Raw genomic sequence first — 16,586 nt, 5'->3', positions numbered from 1 at the left:
ACCCAACTGAAAGACAGTCAACGGACCAAGCGACAGGATAACTCCACTCCACCTGCCCATCCGGCCGGTGTGGCCGTGCGGTTCTAGGCGCTTCAGTCTGGAACCGCGTGACCGCTACGGTCGCAGGTTCGAATCCTGCATCGGGCATGGATGTATGTGATGTCCTTAGGTGAGTTAGGTTTAAGTAGTTCTAAGTTCTAGGGGACTGATGACCACAGATGCTAAGTCCCATAGTGCTCAGAGCCATTTGAACCACCTGACCTCCACACAGCAGGGAGTTCAATGGAACAACATAGAAGGTATTGGCGCCCACAACGAATTACACATTCAGCTGTCAAACTACACGCCGTGCTGGAAAGCCACAACACGACGAGGAAAATACACTGCCTGAATTTACGTCAACGGCCAGAGCAGGTAACCGGAAAGTTAACGGCAACAAGGCAGAAGATTCCGTTGGTGGACTGCAATTCAAAAATAATCAAATTAAGTTAAACTCCACAGGAGGGCGGCTAGAATTTCACCAACCTGAAAACACACATTGTTGCTCGCGGGAATGTCCCAACAGCCCACAACGAAATTCAAACGACACATTGTTAACAGTTGGCGCTGGCTGGTAGATAAAGTAAAGACTCAACTTTCGTGTCTCGGATCGGTGATCCACGGACCCCGTAACAATGGGAACAGCCCCTCACACTTTGACCGCGTGTGGATGCCGCCAGTGGGCACGGCCAGACACGCGCCACGGAGACTTCCTCGTGCTCCACGCCAACCGACCAAGTGCCCGCACACCGCGCAGCCAGAAACTATAAGCGCGAGGTCAAATATACTACAAGGGTGCGAATATCGATACACACTGCCGCTGCCACTCGCGGAGAGAGAGGATAACAGTATAATCGCAATAACCGCGGGAGACTAATCACAGAATAGCAACCAAGGTTTAACGCAAAGCATAACACGAGTGAGCCACGGCTCAATATCTAAAATTAACATTTCAAAAATGTTTAATTACTTGAACTTGTAACACACATGACTGAATATTTCTTTTATGGTCCGAGGATTATATAAATTTGACGTAAATACACAGGCAAAATAGAAAGTAAGTAGAACTGTCCACTACATGATGCAGTCCCTAACTTTTGTGAAAGCCATCTACAAAAATTAATGAAAAAAATCTGTCTTTCCTACAAATAGTAGTACCATCGAACTTCAGCTTCTGCCGATGTAACGAATATTCAGATATTAATAACTTACCGACATGGAGTCGGGTACGTCCTCGACAACCACCGATATTGTGACAGGCGAATGACGGTCAGTTTCGCTTTAGGAAAGATAAAGGCACCAGGGAGGCAGTTTCGACATTGCGCTGGATTATGGAAGCAAGAGTGAAGAAAGCGATCATAGGATTTGTCAACGTGGGAAAAGCGTTCTACAGCGTAAAATGGTGCAAGATGATCAAGAATAGTTTCTCGTGTCTATATCAATAAAAACGGGAGTGGCATACCAAATGAGTTATAGTCTATTCGTAGCAGCAGTTCCTTGCGAAGTTAATTTCAGCCTAAAAAAAAAAAAAAAGAATCCACGACCTGCGTACTGTTTTCTGCGCTGGGGACATCGTCATCATGAAGGCAGCAGGTTAGTGAAGTGTACAAGAACTTATGTATTCCACACAGGGCCGTGGAAACAACTAGGAACCTCACGTGTACTGCATGCACAGTACAAATGTACTCAGTGACACGTCTTCTGCAGTAATGCAGAGGAAGTAAAGAAGGATGAAAGTATTAACACTACCTCACTTTTATTCCTTTTTCTTGCCGTAGCTGTGCCCGGATACGTCCTCTGCAGGGGCGTGTTCCTCGGGCGGTGCCGATGACATCGCAAACCCGTCACATTGTGATGGCCGCCAGACGTCTGCGTCCTGCTTTGCTGACACTATTTCCCTCACGCAGCAGCGCGTGTCTCAGTTAACACTGCGGGGTCCCTAGTAAGCAGTGCCAGATGCGTATGTCTTCTGAATTCCGGTAGGCGGCCACGGCTCGGAGCTCGCCCGGACGAGGAGGCATCTCCCTGGCTGCGAATTGCTGCCCCCCAAGGCAGAAGTTCCGTGCTTCTGTGGTCCCTGAGAATCTCGACGTGGTCTAGCGGAACCGGCTGTCAGCAGCTGGCTGGCCCATAGCGTGTTTTGGTGTGGACTCTAAGTTGTGCAGGGCGCTGCCAGATGGTGCTTAACTCTGCTATGTTGTTGTTGTTGTTGTGGTCTTCAGTCCTGAGACTGGTTTGATGCAGCTCTCCATGTTACTCTATCCTGTGCAAGCTGCTTCATCTCCCAGTAACTACTGCAACCTACATCCATCTGAATCTGCTTAGTGTATTCATCTCTTGGTCTCCCTCTACGATTTTTACCCTCCACGCTGCTCTCCAGTGCTAAATTTGTGATCCCTTGATACCTCAGAACGTGTCCTACCAACCGATCCCTTCTTCTAGTCAAGTTGTACCGCAAACTCCTCTTCTCCCCAATTCTATTCAATACCTCCTCATTAGTTATGTGATCTACCCATCTAATCTTCAGCATTCTTCTGTAGCACCACATTTCGAAAGCTTCTATTCTCTTCTTGCCCAAACTATTTATCGTCCATGTTTCACTTCCATACATGGCTACACTCCATACAAATACTTTCAGAAACGACTTCCTGACACTTAAATCAATACTCGATGTTAACGAATTTCTCTTCTTCAGAAACGCTTTCCTTCCAATTGCCAGTCTACATTTTATATCCTCTCTACTTCGATCATCATCAGTTATTTTGCTCCCCAAATAGCAAAACTCCTTTACTACTTTAAGTGTCTCATTTCTTAATCTAATTCCCTCAGCATCACCTGACTTAATTCGCATACATTCCATTATCCTCGTTTTGCTTTTGTTGATGTTCATCTTAGATTCTCCTTTCGAGACACTATCCATTCCATTCAACTGCTCTTCCAAGTCCTTTGCTGTCTCTGACAGAATTACAATGTCATAGGCAAACCTCAAAGTTTTTATTACTTTTCCATGGATTTTAATACCTACTCCGAATTTTTCTTTTGTTTCATTCACTGCTTGCTCAATATAAAGATTGAATAACATCGGGGAGAGGCTACAACCCTGTCTCACTCCCTTCCCAACCACTGCTTCCCTTTCATGTCCCTCGACTCTTGTAACTGCCATCTGGTTTCTGTAGAAATTGTAAACAGCCTTTCGCTCCCTGTATTTTACCCCTGCCACCTTCATAATTTGAAAGAGAGTATTCCAGTCAACATTGTCAAACGCTTTCTCTAAGTCTACAAATGCTAGAAACGTAGGTTTGCCTTTCCATAACCTAGCTTCTAAGATAAGTCGTAGGGTCAGTATTGCCTCACGTGTTCCAATATTTCTGCTATAGTAAGAGTGAATTTATGGCAGTTAGTAGCGAACTTGCTGTGCCGTTAGATTGCTTCCATGCACGTGCAGATTGACTCCTCGGTGTCCCAAAAAGAGTGAAAATATACCACAGGCAGATCCGTCGCTGCAAAGCCACTCTGCGTTGTCACCAAGGATTGCGCTGCACAAACCGGCCGGCTCGCGATATACGGACAGGCTTGCTTATGAAATTACAAATCAGGCCCGCCTACTTGGCTCACATCGGCTGGCATGCTACTGCTTCAGTTTAGTAACGGCCAAAATTTAGCGACGGCATTACAATTGTACAGAGGAAGTCGAGGCTAACGATTTTGTATAGGACGTTTTTGGTCTATCAAGTTTGGAAAATGGTTCAAATGGCTCTGAGCACTATGGGTCTTAACAGCTATGGTCATCAGTCCCCTATAACTTAGAACTAGTGAAACCTAACTAACCTAACGACATCACAGAACACCCAGTCATCACGAGGCAGAGAAAATCCCTGACCCTGGCGGGAATCGAACCCGGGAACCCGGGCGCGGGAAGCGAGAACGCTACCGCACGACCACGAGCTGCGGACCAAGTTGGGAAACAACCCCAAATTGCCCTAAATGCACAGGACCTGTTTTTTAGGAAATGTGATGCAGTTCAATTTTGTATTGCTACACATTTTCGCTAGAGGCCGCGGTGTTTCAAGTTAGTCAAGATAAACATACAAAATGTGTTATATCTTAGAAACCATTCGGAATAGGGCATATGTCCATATGAAATCTTTTGCTTCACAGTTTTAAACTTGACTGACAGCAGCAAACATAAATAAATTTTCAATAAATAAGCCACACAGACAACCGGTTGCATAAGTTTATTGTAAAAACCTCTACTAGGTGTCAATATGACTAATTGTAAGCATTTTTTGTTTACAGTTTTAAGGTCATGTAATTTATGTGACTTTCCATCTGAAGAAGATACCGTTGGTGGCAACGAAACCTGGTCAAGGTTTCTGCAATAACCTTGTGCCACCAGTCGGCTGTATATCTACTGAAGTTTTTTGTTTGAAATGAGCGTTCCTGTCGTATCCCTGAGAATTAACCATTCCTCCTGGGACAACCTATATAAACCGAACATCTACAGCCCTCATGGTTTGAGCAGTGTTCTATACTCCACAATGGCACGGGGTGCAGTAGACACCAGCCATACACAAATCAAACCCATCCTTTACAAGACCTAGAATGGTCCTAATCTTAGATACCACACGTGAATTAGGCGAGTAATGAAAACAACGGTGTGGCGCCTAAGTCTACAGCTTTCTAGTATTTTGCACTATCGTTTTTTCAGTAGGATTAGTCGTATTCTGAGGAAATACTGTGTGAATTGCGTTTCCCGACTGCAATCTACGATTAGGACCTTGATTCAGGTAATCTAACCCACTGAGGGTTTAAATTGCCACGGACGTCTAGTTTCATTTGTGTCTTGAAAATGAGGTGGTGTAACCTGTCGAAATCTCGGCAGTTGTGGAAGACACACTGCTGTACTCCCATAAATCATGTTCTACATCTACCCACACACCCCGGAAGCCACTGTGCGGTGCGTGATGAAGCGCACTATGTACCACTGCTAGTCATTTCCTTCTCTCTTCCACATGCCAATAGAACGAGGGGAAAAAGTCTGTACGCCTCCGTATGACCCAAAAAAAAACAAAAAAAAAACAAAGTTCAAACGTGTGTGAAATCTTATGGGACTTAACTGCTAAGGTCGTCAGTCCCTAAGCTTACACAGTACTTACCCTAAATTATCCTAAGGACAAACACACACACACACACACACACACACACACACACACACATGCCCGAGGGAGGACTCGAACCTCCGCCGAGACCAGCCGCATAGTCCATGACCTCAGCGCCTTAGACCGCTCGGCTAACCCCGCGCGGCCGTATGACCCCTAATTTCTCTTATCTTCGTGATCCCTACGCAAGATATACGTAGGTTATAGAATCGTTCTGATGTCAGCGCAAATACCGGTTCTCTAAATTTCCTCAGTAGTATTTCCCGAAAAGAACGGCGCCTTCCTTCCAGGGGTTCCCATTTGAGTCCCCGAAGCAATAGTTGTGTGTTGCTCAAAACTACCTTTAATAAATTTAGCAGCTCTTCTCTGTATTTCTTCAATGCCATCGTTCCATCCAACTTGATGGAGATCCTAAACACTCGAGGAACATCCAAGAATGGGTTGCATTAGTGTTCTATATGCTGTCTCCTTACAGATGGACCCCACCTTCCCCTAATTCTCCCAATATACCAGAGTCGACAATTCGTTTTCCCTGCTATAATCCTTTCACGCTCGTTCCATTTCATATCACTCTGCAACGTTACCCCCAGATACTCAATAGATGTGATTCTCTATAGCAGGACACTACTTATGCTGTATTAGAATATAACGGGATTGTTTTTCTACTCACCTCTACTTATGTATTTCTACGTTTAAAGCTAGCTGCCATTCACGACACCAACTAAAAAGTTTGTCTAACTCCTTTTGTATCCTCCTACAGTGACTCAACGACGGGCCGTCCTGTACCCCAAATTATCATCAGCAAACAACCGAAGATGTCTGCTCATCTTGTCCACCAGAACGTTTGTGTGTATCGAAAATAACAACGGTCCTATCACACTTCCCTGGGCCACTGCTGACGATATCCTTGTCTGTGATGAACAAACGCCGTCGAGGACAACTTAAGTAGGCTCTTGTACTAAAGAAATCTTCGAGCCACTCACATATCTGGGAAACTATTCCGCATGCTCTTACCTCCGTTATCAGTCTGATAAAAGCCAAAAGGCTTTTAATACCATTCCTCACAAGCGAATGCGGGCCTATGGAGTATCGTCTTAGTCGTGTGAGGGGATTTATGATTTCCTGTCAGAAAGGTCACAGTTCGTAATAACTGACGAAAAGTCATCGAGTAAAAGAAAAGTAATGCCTGGGGTTACCCCTGAAAGTGTTATAGACTCTCTGCCTAGATAAACGACTAGATAAACGATTTAGAAGACAACCTGAGCAGCACTCTTAGATTGTCTGCAGATGATGCTGCCATTTACCGTCTTTTGATGTCATCAGATAACCAAAACCAATTTCAAAATGATTAAGACAAGATACCTTTACGGTGCGATAAGTGGCAATTGATTCTAAATAATGAAAAGTCTGAATTCATCCACATGAATACTAAAAGGAATCCGTTAAATTTCGGTTACACAATAAATCAAACAAATCTAAAGGCTGTAAACTCAACTAAGAACTTAGGGACTACAGTCACGAACAACTTAAATTTGAATGCTTACATACATAATGTTGTGGGGAAACCAAACCAAAGACTGCAACTTATTGACAGAACACTTAGAAAATTTAAGACGTCTGTTCCAAAGAAACTGTTTACATTACGCTTGTCCGCCCTCTTCTGGAGTACTACTGGTATCAGCGTCAGGTAGGACATACGGAGGAATCGAAAAAGTTCACAGAAGGACAGCTCGTTTTATATTATCGCGAAACAGGGGAGAGAGTGGCACGGATATGATACACGAATGGAAGTGGAACTCATTAAAAGAAAGGTGATTTCGCTGCGGCAGGATCTTTTCATGAAATTTCTATCACCAACTTTCTCCTCAAAATGTTAAAATATCTGGTTTACGCGCACTTACAAAGGGAGAAACGATCATCATAATTAAATAATGGAAATAAGAGTTCATACGGAAAGATTTTAAGTGTTCGCTTTTTCCGCACGCTGTTCGAGAGTGGAACGGTAGAGAAGCAGCTTGAAATTGGTTCAATCCTTTGCCAGGTAGCTGTGAACTGAAGAATGATCTTGTAGTTGTAGATGTAGATGCAGCAGGCGGCCCGCGACATGCTGTGACGCCAGCGGCTCAGCAGAAACGCTGACGAGCGGTTTATACGTCATCGCAGATGCTGCTGGGGCCACAGCTGTACAGCGCAGGGCAGGATGTACCGGAAGGCTCTTGTAGATGCAGACAGCCCTCAGCAGCAGGGACCGCCCTTTTGAGCTGGGGCAATGTTGTTTTGAGTCATCATTCTTCTGACTGGTTTGATGCACCCGCCAGGAATTCCTCTCCCGTGTCACCCTTTTCATTTCAAAGTAACACGATCTACGTCCTCAATTATTTGTCTAATGTATTCAAATCTCTACATTCCTCCACCGTTTTTACCCACGACAGCTCCCTCAAGTACCATGTAAGCTATTTCCTTGATGTCTAAAGCTATGTCCTATCTTCCTGTCGCTTCTTCATGTGAGTGTTTTCCATATACATCTTTCCTCGCCGATTTGCCGGAGAAGCTTCTCATTTCGTATCTTATCAGTCCACCAAATTTGTAACATTCTTCGGTAGCAACACATTTCAGATACTTCGATCCTCTTCTTTTCCTGTTTTCCCACAGTTCACATTTCACTTTTATACAAGGCTGTACTCCAAATACACGTTCTCAGAAATTTCTTCGTCAAATTAAGGCCAATGTTTAATAACAGTAGACTTCTCTTGGCTAAGAACGCCCGCTTTGCCAATGGTAGTCTACTTTTTATGTCTCCTTGCTCCCTCCATCATTGGTTACTTGGCTGCCTAGGTTGCAGAATTCGTTAGCTTTACCTACTTCGTGATCACCAATCCTAATGTTAAGTTTCTCGCTGTTCTCATTTCTGCTACATCTCATTACTGCAGTCTTTCTTCGATTTATTTTCAATTCATATTTTGTACTCATCAGACTGTTCATTCCATTCAACACAACTTGTAATTTTTCTCCACTTTTACTAATGATAGCAATGTTATCGAAGAATCGTATCATTGATATCCTCTCACAGTGAATCTTTATTCCACTCCTGAACCGTTCTTTTCTTTCCGCCATTGCTTCTTCGACGTATAGATTGAATAGTAGTGGCGCCTGTATTACACTCTTTTTGTTCCGAACACTTCGTTCATAACCTTCCACTCTTATTGTTCACTCTTGGCTTCTGTACATTGCATATTACCCGTCTTTCCGTGCAGCTTACCCCTATATTTCTCGGGATTTCGAGCATCTTGCACTGTTTGACATTGTCATACACTTACTCCAGTTCGACAAATCCTGTTAACATAACTTCATTTTTCGTCAGTCTCGCTTCCATTATCAACCGCAACGTCAGAATTGCCTCTCTGGTGTCTTTGCCTTTCCTAAAGCCAAACCGATTGTCATCCAACACATCGTCAATTGTCTTTTCCATTCTTCTGTATGTTACTCCTGTCGGCAAATTGGATGCATGAACTATTAAGCTGATTTTGCGATAATTCTCGCAGTTGTCGGCTCTTGCAATCTTCCGAATTGTTATGTGACTGATGTTTTTCCGAAAGTCAGGCGGCATGTCCCCAGACTCATACGTTCCACACACCAACGTTGACAATCGTTTTGTTGCCACTTCCCCAAATGATTTTGAAAATTCCAATGAAATGTTATCCATCCCTTCTGCCTTATTTGATCTTACGTCTTCCAAAGTTGTTTTAAATTCTGATTGTAATTATGGATCTCCTATCTCTTCTGTATCGACTTCTGTTTCCAGTTCTACCGCGTCATCAGAGAAGTCTTCCCCTTAATAGAAGACTTCGGAGTATTATTTCCACTTACCCGCTCTCTCTCCTGCATTTAATAGTGAAACTGCCATTTCACTCTTAATGTTATAACCATTGCTTTTCTCTTCACCGAAAGTTGTTTTGAATTTCTGTATACTGATGCCATCGTTCCAACAATCATTTATTTTTTCTGTTTCATCACGTTCTTCACATAGCCATTACGCCTTAGCTTCCCTGCACTTCCTATTTATTTCATTCCTAAGTGAGTTTTATTTCTGCATTCCCGAATGTCCTTGAACATTTTTGTACTTCCTTCTCTCATCGATCAACTGAAGTATTTCTTCTGTTACCTATGGTTTCTTCACAGTTACTTTCTTCGTACTTATGGTTTTCTATTTGGCATCTGTGGTTACCCACTTTAGCGATTTCCATTCCTCTTCAACTTAACTGCCTATTGAGCTACTCATGACCGCGGTGCCTAAAACCTCAGAGAACGTCAAGCGTATCTCTTCATTCGTTAGCACTTCCGTATCCCACTTCCTTGCGCATTGATTCTTCCTGACTAGTCTCGTAGACTTCAGCGTACTCTTCATCACTATAAATTTGTAATCTGAGTCTTCATGTGCTTCTGGGTACTCCTTACAAACCAGTATTTGATTTCGGAATCTCTGCCTCACCATGAAGCAATCTAAACTGAAATGTTCCCTTATTCTCCTGGCCGTTTCCAAGTATACCTCTAACTCTTGCTATTCTTGAATAGAGCATTCGCTATTACTAGCTGAAATTTATTGTAGAACTCAATAATAGTCTTTCTCCTCTCTCATTTCTACTACCAAGCCCATACTATCTCGGAACCCTTTGCTCTACTTCTTCCGCTACAACCGCATCCCAGTCCCGCATGACTACCAGATTTTCGTCTCCCTTTACGTACTGCATTACTCGTTCAGTATCCTCATACACTCTCTCTCTCTCTCTCTCTCTCTCTCTCTCTCTCTCTCTCTCTCTCTCTCTCTCTCTCTCCTCCATCTTGGTTTTACGACGTCGGCATGTATATGTGAACTATTGTTGTCCGCGTGGTTTGCTGTCTGTTCGGACGAGAACAATCCTGTCACTGAACTGTTCACAGTAACTCACTCTCTGTCCTATATTTCTATTCATAAAGAATCCTAGTTCCGTTGTACCATTTTCTGGTGTGTTGGTATTACTCTACGCTCGTTTTCTTTCCATTTTACTTCACTAACCCCTACTATATCTAGATTGAGTCTTTGCATTTCGCTTTGCAGATATTCTAGCTTCCCTTGGCGTTCAAGCTTCTGGCATTCCGCGTCCCGACTCGTAGAACGTTATCCTTTCATTGGATATTCGATTTCTTTCTCATAGACACCTCCCTCTTGCCAGCCCCTTCCGGAGATGAGAATGGGGAATATTCCGTAATCTTTATGACATTGGAGAGATCATGATGAGACTTTTCAGTTACTGGCCACATGTAATGCTGTGGCTTCCATTGCCTTTTGCGTCCTCATGCGAACTGTTGTCCACCGTCCGAGAGGTGTGTGGAAAGGGCAGGGGACCCAGCTCTTCGGACTCTGGAAAAGTAACGGAGGGATGGGAGACGGGGTTAGTGCGGATGGGGGGGTGGGGGGAGGGGGTGGCAAACGTACATCCCTCTGTCTAAGTGTGAGTGGAACGCTTGCGGTGTGAAAGCAGGAGTGTGGTGTGTAGTACGTATTACTTTACCCATATTTTTCGATCAAATCATAACTTTGGAAAGGCGTGCGTACAACGTATTGAAACCTGTTTTCAGACAACTAACAAGGACTGAACTATCAACAAAAATACCTCGTATTATCATCCTGCTTTCGGTGTGTGCTCTTGCATGGTTCCTCGTGTAATGAGCGTAGGTGGTGGTGTTAGTAGTTACTCATATTTAGAAAATCTAAGTTCTTTCCTGATAAGTTTTATTCGCGAAACTAATATTAAACACTACTTTTTATTCAGCATTCTCGTCAGTTACAGTTATGCTCATTTAATTGCACAATCTCAGTCCTAAAAATATTTAGAGTCAACACTAAGGTCATTAGATACCGAGCGCAATCTCGTATTGGTTAAAAAGTGAGGAATGACATCGTATATGCTACATGCTACTGTTTTTATTTTCTCCTTTTAGTATAGCCTATTCAGATTACACCAGTATGCATGATAACAGATGTTTGAAGAAAAAATATGTTGTTAATCAACTCTTTGATGCTTGTTTCAAAACTGTCTTCAGTTTTCCTTCTATCACGTTAGTTTCTTTTACTGGAATGAAATTTATTTAATTTTTAGATATAGGTATTTTGTTAGGGCAGTAAGCTGGGTACACGAAAATGCCCTGCTCTTTATGCGAATAGGGCAGCCAGGCAAAGTAAAAGTATTGGAGTGTAAAGATTTGGCCAAGTCGGAGACATATTGTGGATGGGAAAAAGAATATCTTTCATGAACAGCTTGCAGAACACATAAAGTGTATCTGAAAGTATTGCTTCCGCCACTACTTACCAAATTCGACTGGATAAAGCAGTCTGTAGGGGCTCTTCCACAATATGGATTCCATTGTAAGACTATTTATATGAAAGATCTTCTCATGTGCCAAGAGAAATTGAAAACAGGGATTAGTTGGACCTTCAGTTCACTAACTGATGAAAGATCACGAATTTGAGAATACAAAGAATATTGGAGAAAAATAAGCATGGGTTGCTTTCAGATCTGCTATTGTAAGCTTTCTAGGGAATACATAACACCCAAGTTACAAGAATATCGTCAAAGCCGTGTTGAGTTACAGCACGAGTGTTCAGTCCAATTCCTACACTCCCATACTGACTGCGTCACAGAAGATCTGAGACACTGCAATGAAGAGCAAACAGAAAGCATCCATCAAGACATTAAGGAGATGGAGAAGGGTTACCAGGGAATGTGGAGTTAAAGCGCAGAGGTCGACTATTACTGGATTTTGAAGAAAGAGAGTAAAGGTGAAGGTTCTGTTAGGAAATCAAAACAGACAAATGTAAAGTAAATGTTGCTGAGAGAAGTCTTTTTAGTATTTTCAATATAGCCTAACGAAATAAAACAATCATAAAAATTTAGACTTTCATTGAAATTATATCAAAATCTTTGTGCCTCAATTATTCATATCTTTAAAATATACCTTGTGAAAAATCACGACATGGTAGGAAAAAAAAGTAGTTTTCAAAATCAGGATTACAAATCGTTTTTAGAACGTCTATTTCATACAAATCAGGTAACTTTTTTTTAAAATTCAGGCTTATCTTATTAACAGAAACTGGTAATTTTTATAACAATGATTTCTGCAGAAGGCCGACTAATAACAAGAAATGTTTACAAAAATTAAAGGAACGAGATCACCAGGTTTCACGAATGGGAAATACGAGGTACTTACCAACTTCAGAAGTTTCAGGGTTCCAGTTCTCCACAACCTCTCCGATCTGAAAAAATAAATAAAAAAATTGTTTACTTTCTATTCAGTAACATTATCAAGTTTACTATTAATATGTGAAATAATTGATCTTTTTATTGAGACAAATGTTGAAAATTATCTGCCCAGTTGCTTATAGTCACTGAAAAGCTGTCATTGACCCGTAACAACAATACGACGCAAACGAATATAATACTTTTCACTAACATTCAGACTACTCGTTTACGTAAGTTGTGAACGTGTCACCAGGCAGTAGCGATAACCGATGTGCTACATCCTCCGTTACCATTTAAAATTTCCTTCGGTTTATCTGTAGTGCCGTAGAAGAAGTTAGTGTTCCATTCAGAGCAATATCTGGCCAGACCTGAAGTCTATAACATATACTCAGTATGTATTAGGGCTGCAACATGCTCCAGCAACCGTTGTGGATCATTTAAATTAGTTCGCCTATAGTGACTGCAAGATGAAGGTACTTCTTAATACAGATGAGGGGCAGTCAAATGAAAACCTAACACCCGTCACAACGGGACAATGGAATAGTTCCACTCAAAAGTAATCAGACACGCGTTAAGAAATTTCTACCACAGGGAGACGACAGATCAAACATTCTTGTTGCGTAGAACGCGGATCATCGAATTGGCGCTGTCACGGTGGGCCTTAAGGTCCAACAGGATGATAACGCTCGACAGCATTCAGATACCCCAAGAGCAATCCGTCCCCCATTCCACACCCCACTGCCAGTCGGATGAAGGCTGTGCTTCAGCGATATGGTTGGGAAACATCCTACGTACAACCCGGATCTTTCACCGTGTGATTTTCAAATCTTTGGCGACCTGAAGAAAGACATGCATGGATGTCGGTTTCAGTCGAACGAGGAAGTGCAAGAGTGGGTACGAGGTACGATTGTGGATCCGTTAGCAGACAACCGCTTTCTACGAAACAGGAGTTGATCGTCACGTCTCCCAGTGGGACACATGTGTTAACACGTATGGTGATTACTTTTGGAAGCAACCGTTCCATGGTTCCGTTATGGAGGGTGTTCGGTTTTCATTTGATGGCCCCTTCTAAATTTCCATTATAGCAAGATAGCACCTGTTCCACATACAGGCATCTCAAATTCAGGAATGTTATAAATGTTTCTTGCATGTCATTGTATTTTAATATTTATAGCACAAATAAAAATACGACTGGACAGACAACAGAGAAAACAGCAAGAATAGAAAATAGCTGTAACTTTGTTTCGTTTCGTTTTCAGTTCACAATTATTAACAGACTGAAAGAGACTAGAAAGTAGGGTGAGTAACTCAGTGGTCATTCTTACGCCTGAATTGCAGTGGCAGTATTTTAGCATAAGTACATTCATACATACATACATAAAAAACGAAAACAGAAGATTAAATAACCATCGGGTCTTATCGCAGTAACCGCGTAGCTGTGCATCTGAAATCACAGATTTAAGCCTGGTGCATTATCAGCATCTTTCCTGGTTTTAGAATAAAGGCCGCCGCCTTCTCGCTAACAAGGGAAGCTTTAACCTGTCAGGTCACCGGTTTTAGTTTTTGTTAAATCATTAGCACGGACTTAGCCCACACTTACATGGGACGAATGTTGCTCTAGTATGATGCACGAGCTCGTTGAACACGAGACCACTAGCCGCCGAGAAGAGGCGCTAGAACTACCGTCGAAGGCGGCACACAGGAGGTCGACCGTATTACGTTTGAGGCACGTCATTTTCTTCTTTTTTTCTTTCCCGATTCTTCTACCAAGCATTTGTATCGCTACGACGAATAATGTTTCTTTTCACAGGAATACCACCTCTACTACTACTACTACTACTACTACTAATAATAATAATAATAATAATATAACAATTCAGTCAAAAGAACATAACACATTTATACACTGAAGCGCCAGAGAAACTGGCACAGGCATGAGTATTCAAATACAGAGTTATGTAAACAGACAGAATACGGCGCCGCGGGTGGGCAATGCTTATACAACAAAACAAGAGTCTGGCACAGTTGTTAGATCGGTTACTGCTGCTACAATTGCAAGTGGCGATTTTCCCGCACGATTATTTCACGAGTGTACAGTGAATATCAGAAATCCGTAAAACATCAAATCTCCGACATCGCCGTGGCCGGAAAAAGATACTGCAAGAACGTGGCCAACTACGACTGAAGACAATCGTTCAACATGACAGAAGTGCACCCCTTCCGCAAATTGCTGCAGATTTCAATGCTGTGCCATCGACAAGTGTCAGCGTGCAAACCATTCAACGAAAGATCATCGATATGGTCTTTCGGAGCCGAAGACTCACTCGTGTACCCTTGACGACTGCACGATAAAAAGCTCTATGCATCGAATGGGTCCGTAAACACCGACTTTACACTGTTGATGACTGGAAACATGTTGCCCAGTTGGATGGGTCTCGTTTCAAATTGTATCGAGCGGATGGACGTGTACGGGTATGGAGACAACCTGTAGTAGAATCCATGGAGCCTGCATGTAAATAGGGGACTTTTCAAGCTGGTGGAGGCTCCGTAATGGCGTCAGGTGTGTGCAGTTGGAGTGATAGGGGACCCCTGATACGTCTAGATAGGAATCTACATCTACATCTATATCTACATTTATACTCCGCAAGCCACCCAACGGTGTGTGGCGGAGGGCACTTTACGTGCCACAGTCATTACCTCCCTTTCCTGTTCCAGTCGCGTATGGTTCGCGGGAAGAACGACTGTCTGAAAGCCTCCGTGCGCGCTCTAATCTCTCTAATTTTACATTCGTGATCTCCTCGGGAGGTATAAGTAGGGGGAAGCAATATATTCGATACCTCATCCAGAAACGCACCCTCTCGAAACCTGGCGAGCAAGCTACACCGCGATGCAGAGCGCCTCTCTTGCAGAGTCTGCCGCTTGAGTTTGTTAAACATCTCCGTAACGCTATCACGGTTACCAAATAACCCTGTGACGAAACGCGCCGCTCTTCTTTGGATCTTCTCTATCTCCTCCGTCAACCCGACCTGGTACGGATCCCACACTGATGAGCAATACTCAAGTATTGACACGTACGTAAGCATCCGTTCTGGTGCACCTGCCGCCATTCACGTCCATTGTGCATTCCGACGTACTTGGACAACTTCAGCAGGGCAACTCGACACCGCGATGCAGAGCGCCTCTCTTGCAGAGTCTGCCGCTTGAGTTTGTTAAACATCTCCGTAACGCTATCACGGTTACCAAATAACCCTGTGACGAAACGCGCCGCTCTTCTTTGGATCTTCTCTATCTCCTCCGTCAACCCGACCTGGTACGGATCCCACACTGATGAGCAATACTCAAGTATTGACACGTACGTAAGCATCCGTTCTGGTGCACCTGCCGCCATTCACGTCCATTGTGCATTCCGACGTACTTGGACAACTTCAGCAGGGCAACTCGACACCCCACACGTGCAGAACTGCTACAGAGTGGCTCCAGGAACACTCTTCTGAGTTTAAACATGTCCGCTGGCCACCTAACTCCCCAGACATGAACATTAGTGAGCATATCTGGGATGCCTTGCAACGTGCTGTTCAGAAGAAATCTCCACCCCCCCCCCCCCCCCCCCCTCGTACTCTTAAGGATTTATGGACAGCACGACAGGATTCATGGTGTCAGTTCTCTCCAGCACTACTTCAGACATTAGTGTAGTCCATGCCACGTCATGTTGCGGCACTTCTGCGTTCTCACGGGGGCCCTTCACGATATTAGGCTGGTGTAACTGTTTCATTGGCTCTTCAGTGTACAACCAATTACGCATTTGTTACATTTGTTGTACGATTACGCGTACGTTACTTATGAACAACACGATTTAACATACGTTTTCAAGTCCTGACTTCCAGGCGACATCGTTTCTGTTGCCATTTGTTTGTTACTGGTTGTCTTTTACGTTAACATGGCAATAATAATCACTTTTGTAGTATGTTCTGACTTTTCTATTATCGGTAGTCAGAAATAACTCTTAATCTGTAGCTGACATGCACTGACAGACGTTTCGAGTTGTGACAGATGATCAGCGATTTCGCTATTTCTGTCGTTGTCTATCTGTGTGGTGATTATATTATTGTGC

The 16,586-nt window shown here is 43.2% G+C and overlaps 1 protein-coding gene across 1 annotated transcript in view; it reads right to left on the bottom strand.

The window, feature by feature from the left end:
• LOC124593867 overlaps positions 1-16,586 on the bottom strand; it is a 494,799-nt gene that overhangs the window by 59,390 nt on the left and 418,823 nt on the right. Inside the window, exon 4 of the mRNA XM_047132215.1 lies at positions 12,444-12,489. Within this exon, the coding sequence (XP_046988171.1) occupies positions 12,444-12,489 (46 nt within the window). The remainder of the gene's footprint in view (positions 1-12,443; positions 12,490-16,586) is intronic.

Source organism: Schistocerca americana, chromosome 2 (genome assembly GCF_021461395.2).
Source record: "Schistocerca americana isolate TAMUIC-IGC-003095 chromosome 2, iqSchAmer2.1, whole genome shotgun sequence".
In the NCBI taxonomy this organism is placed as follows: Eukaryota; Metazoa; Arthropoda; class Insecta; order Orthoptera; family Acrididae; genus Schistocerca; species Schistocerca americana.
This window is presented reverse-complemented; position numbering and strand designations above follow the sequence as displayed.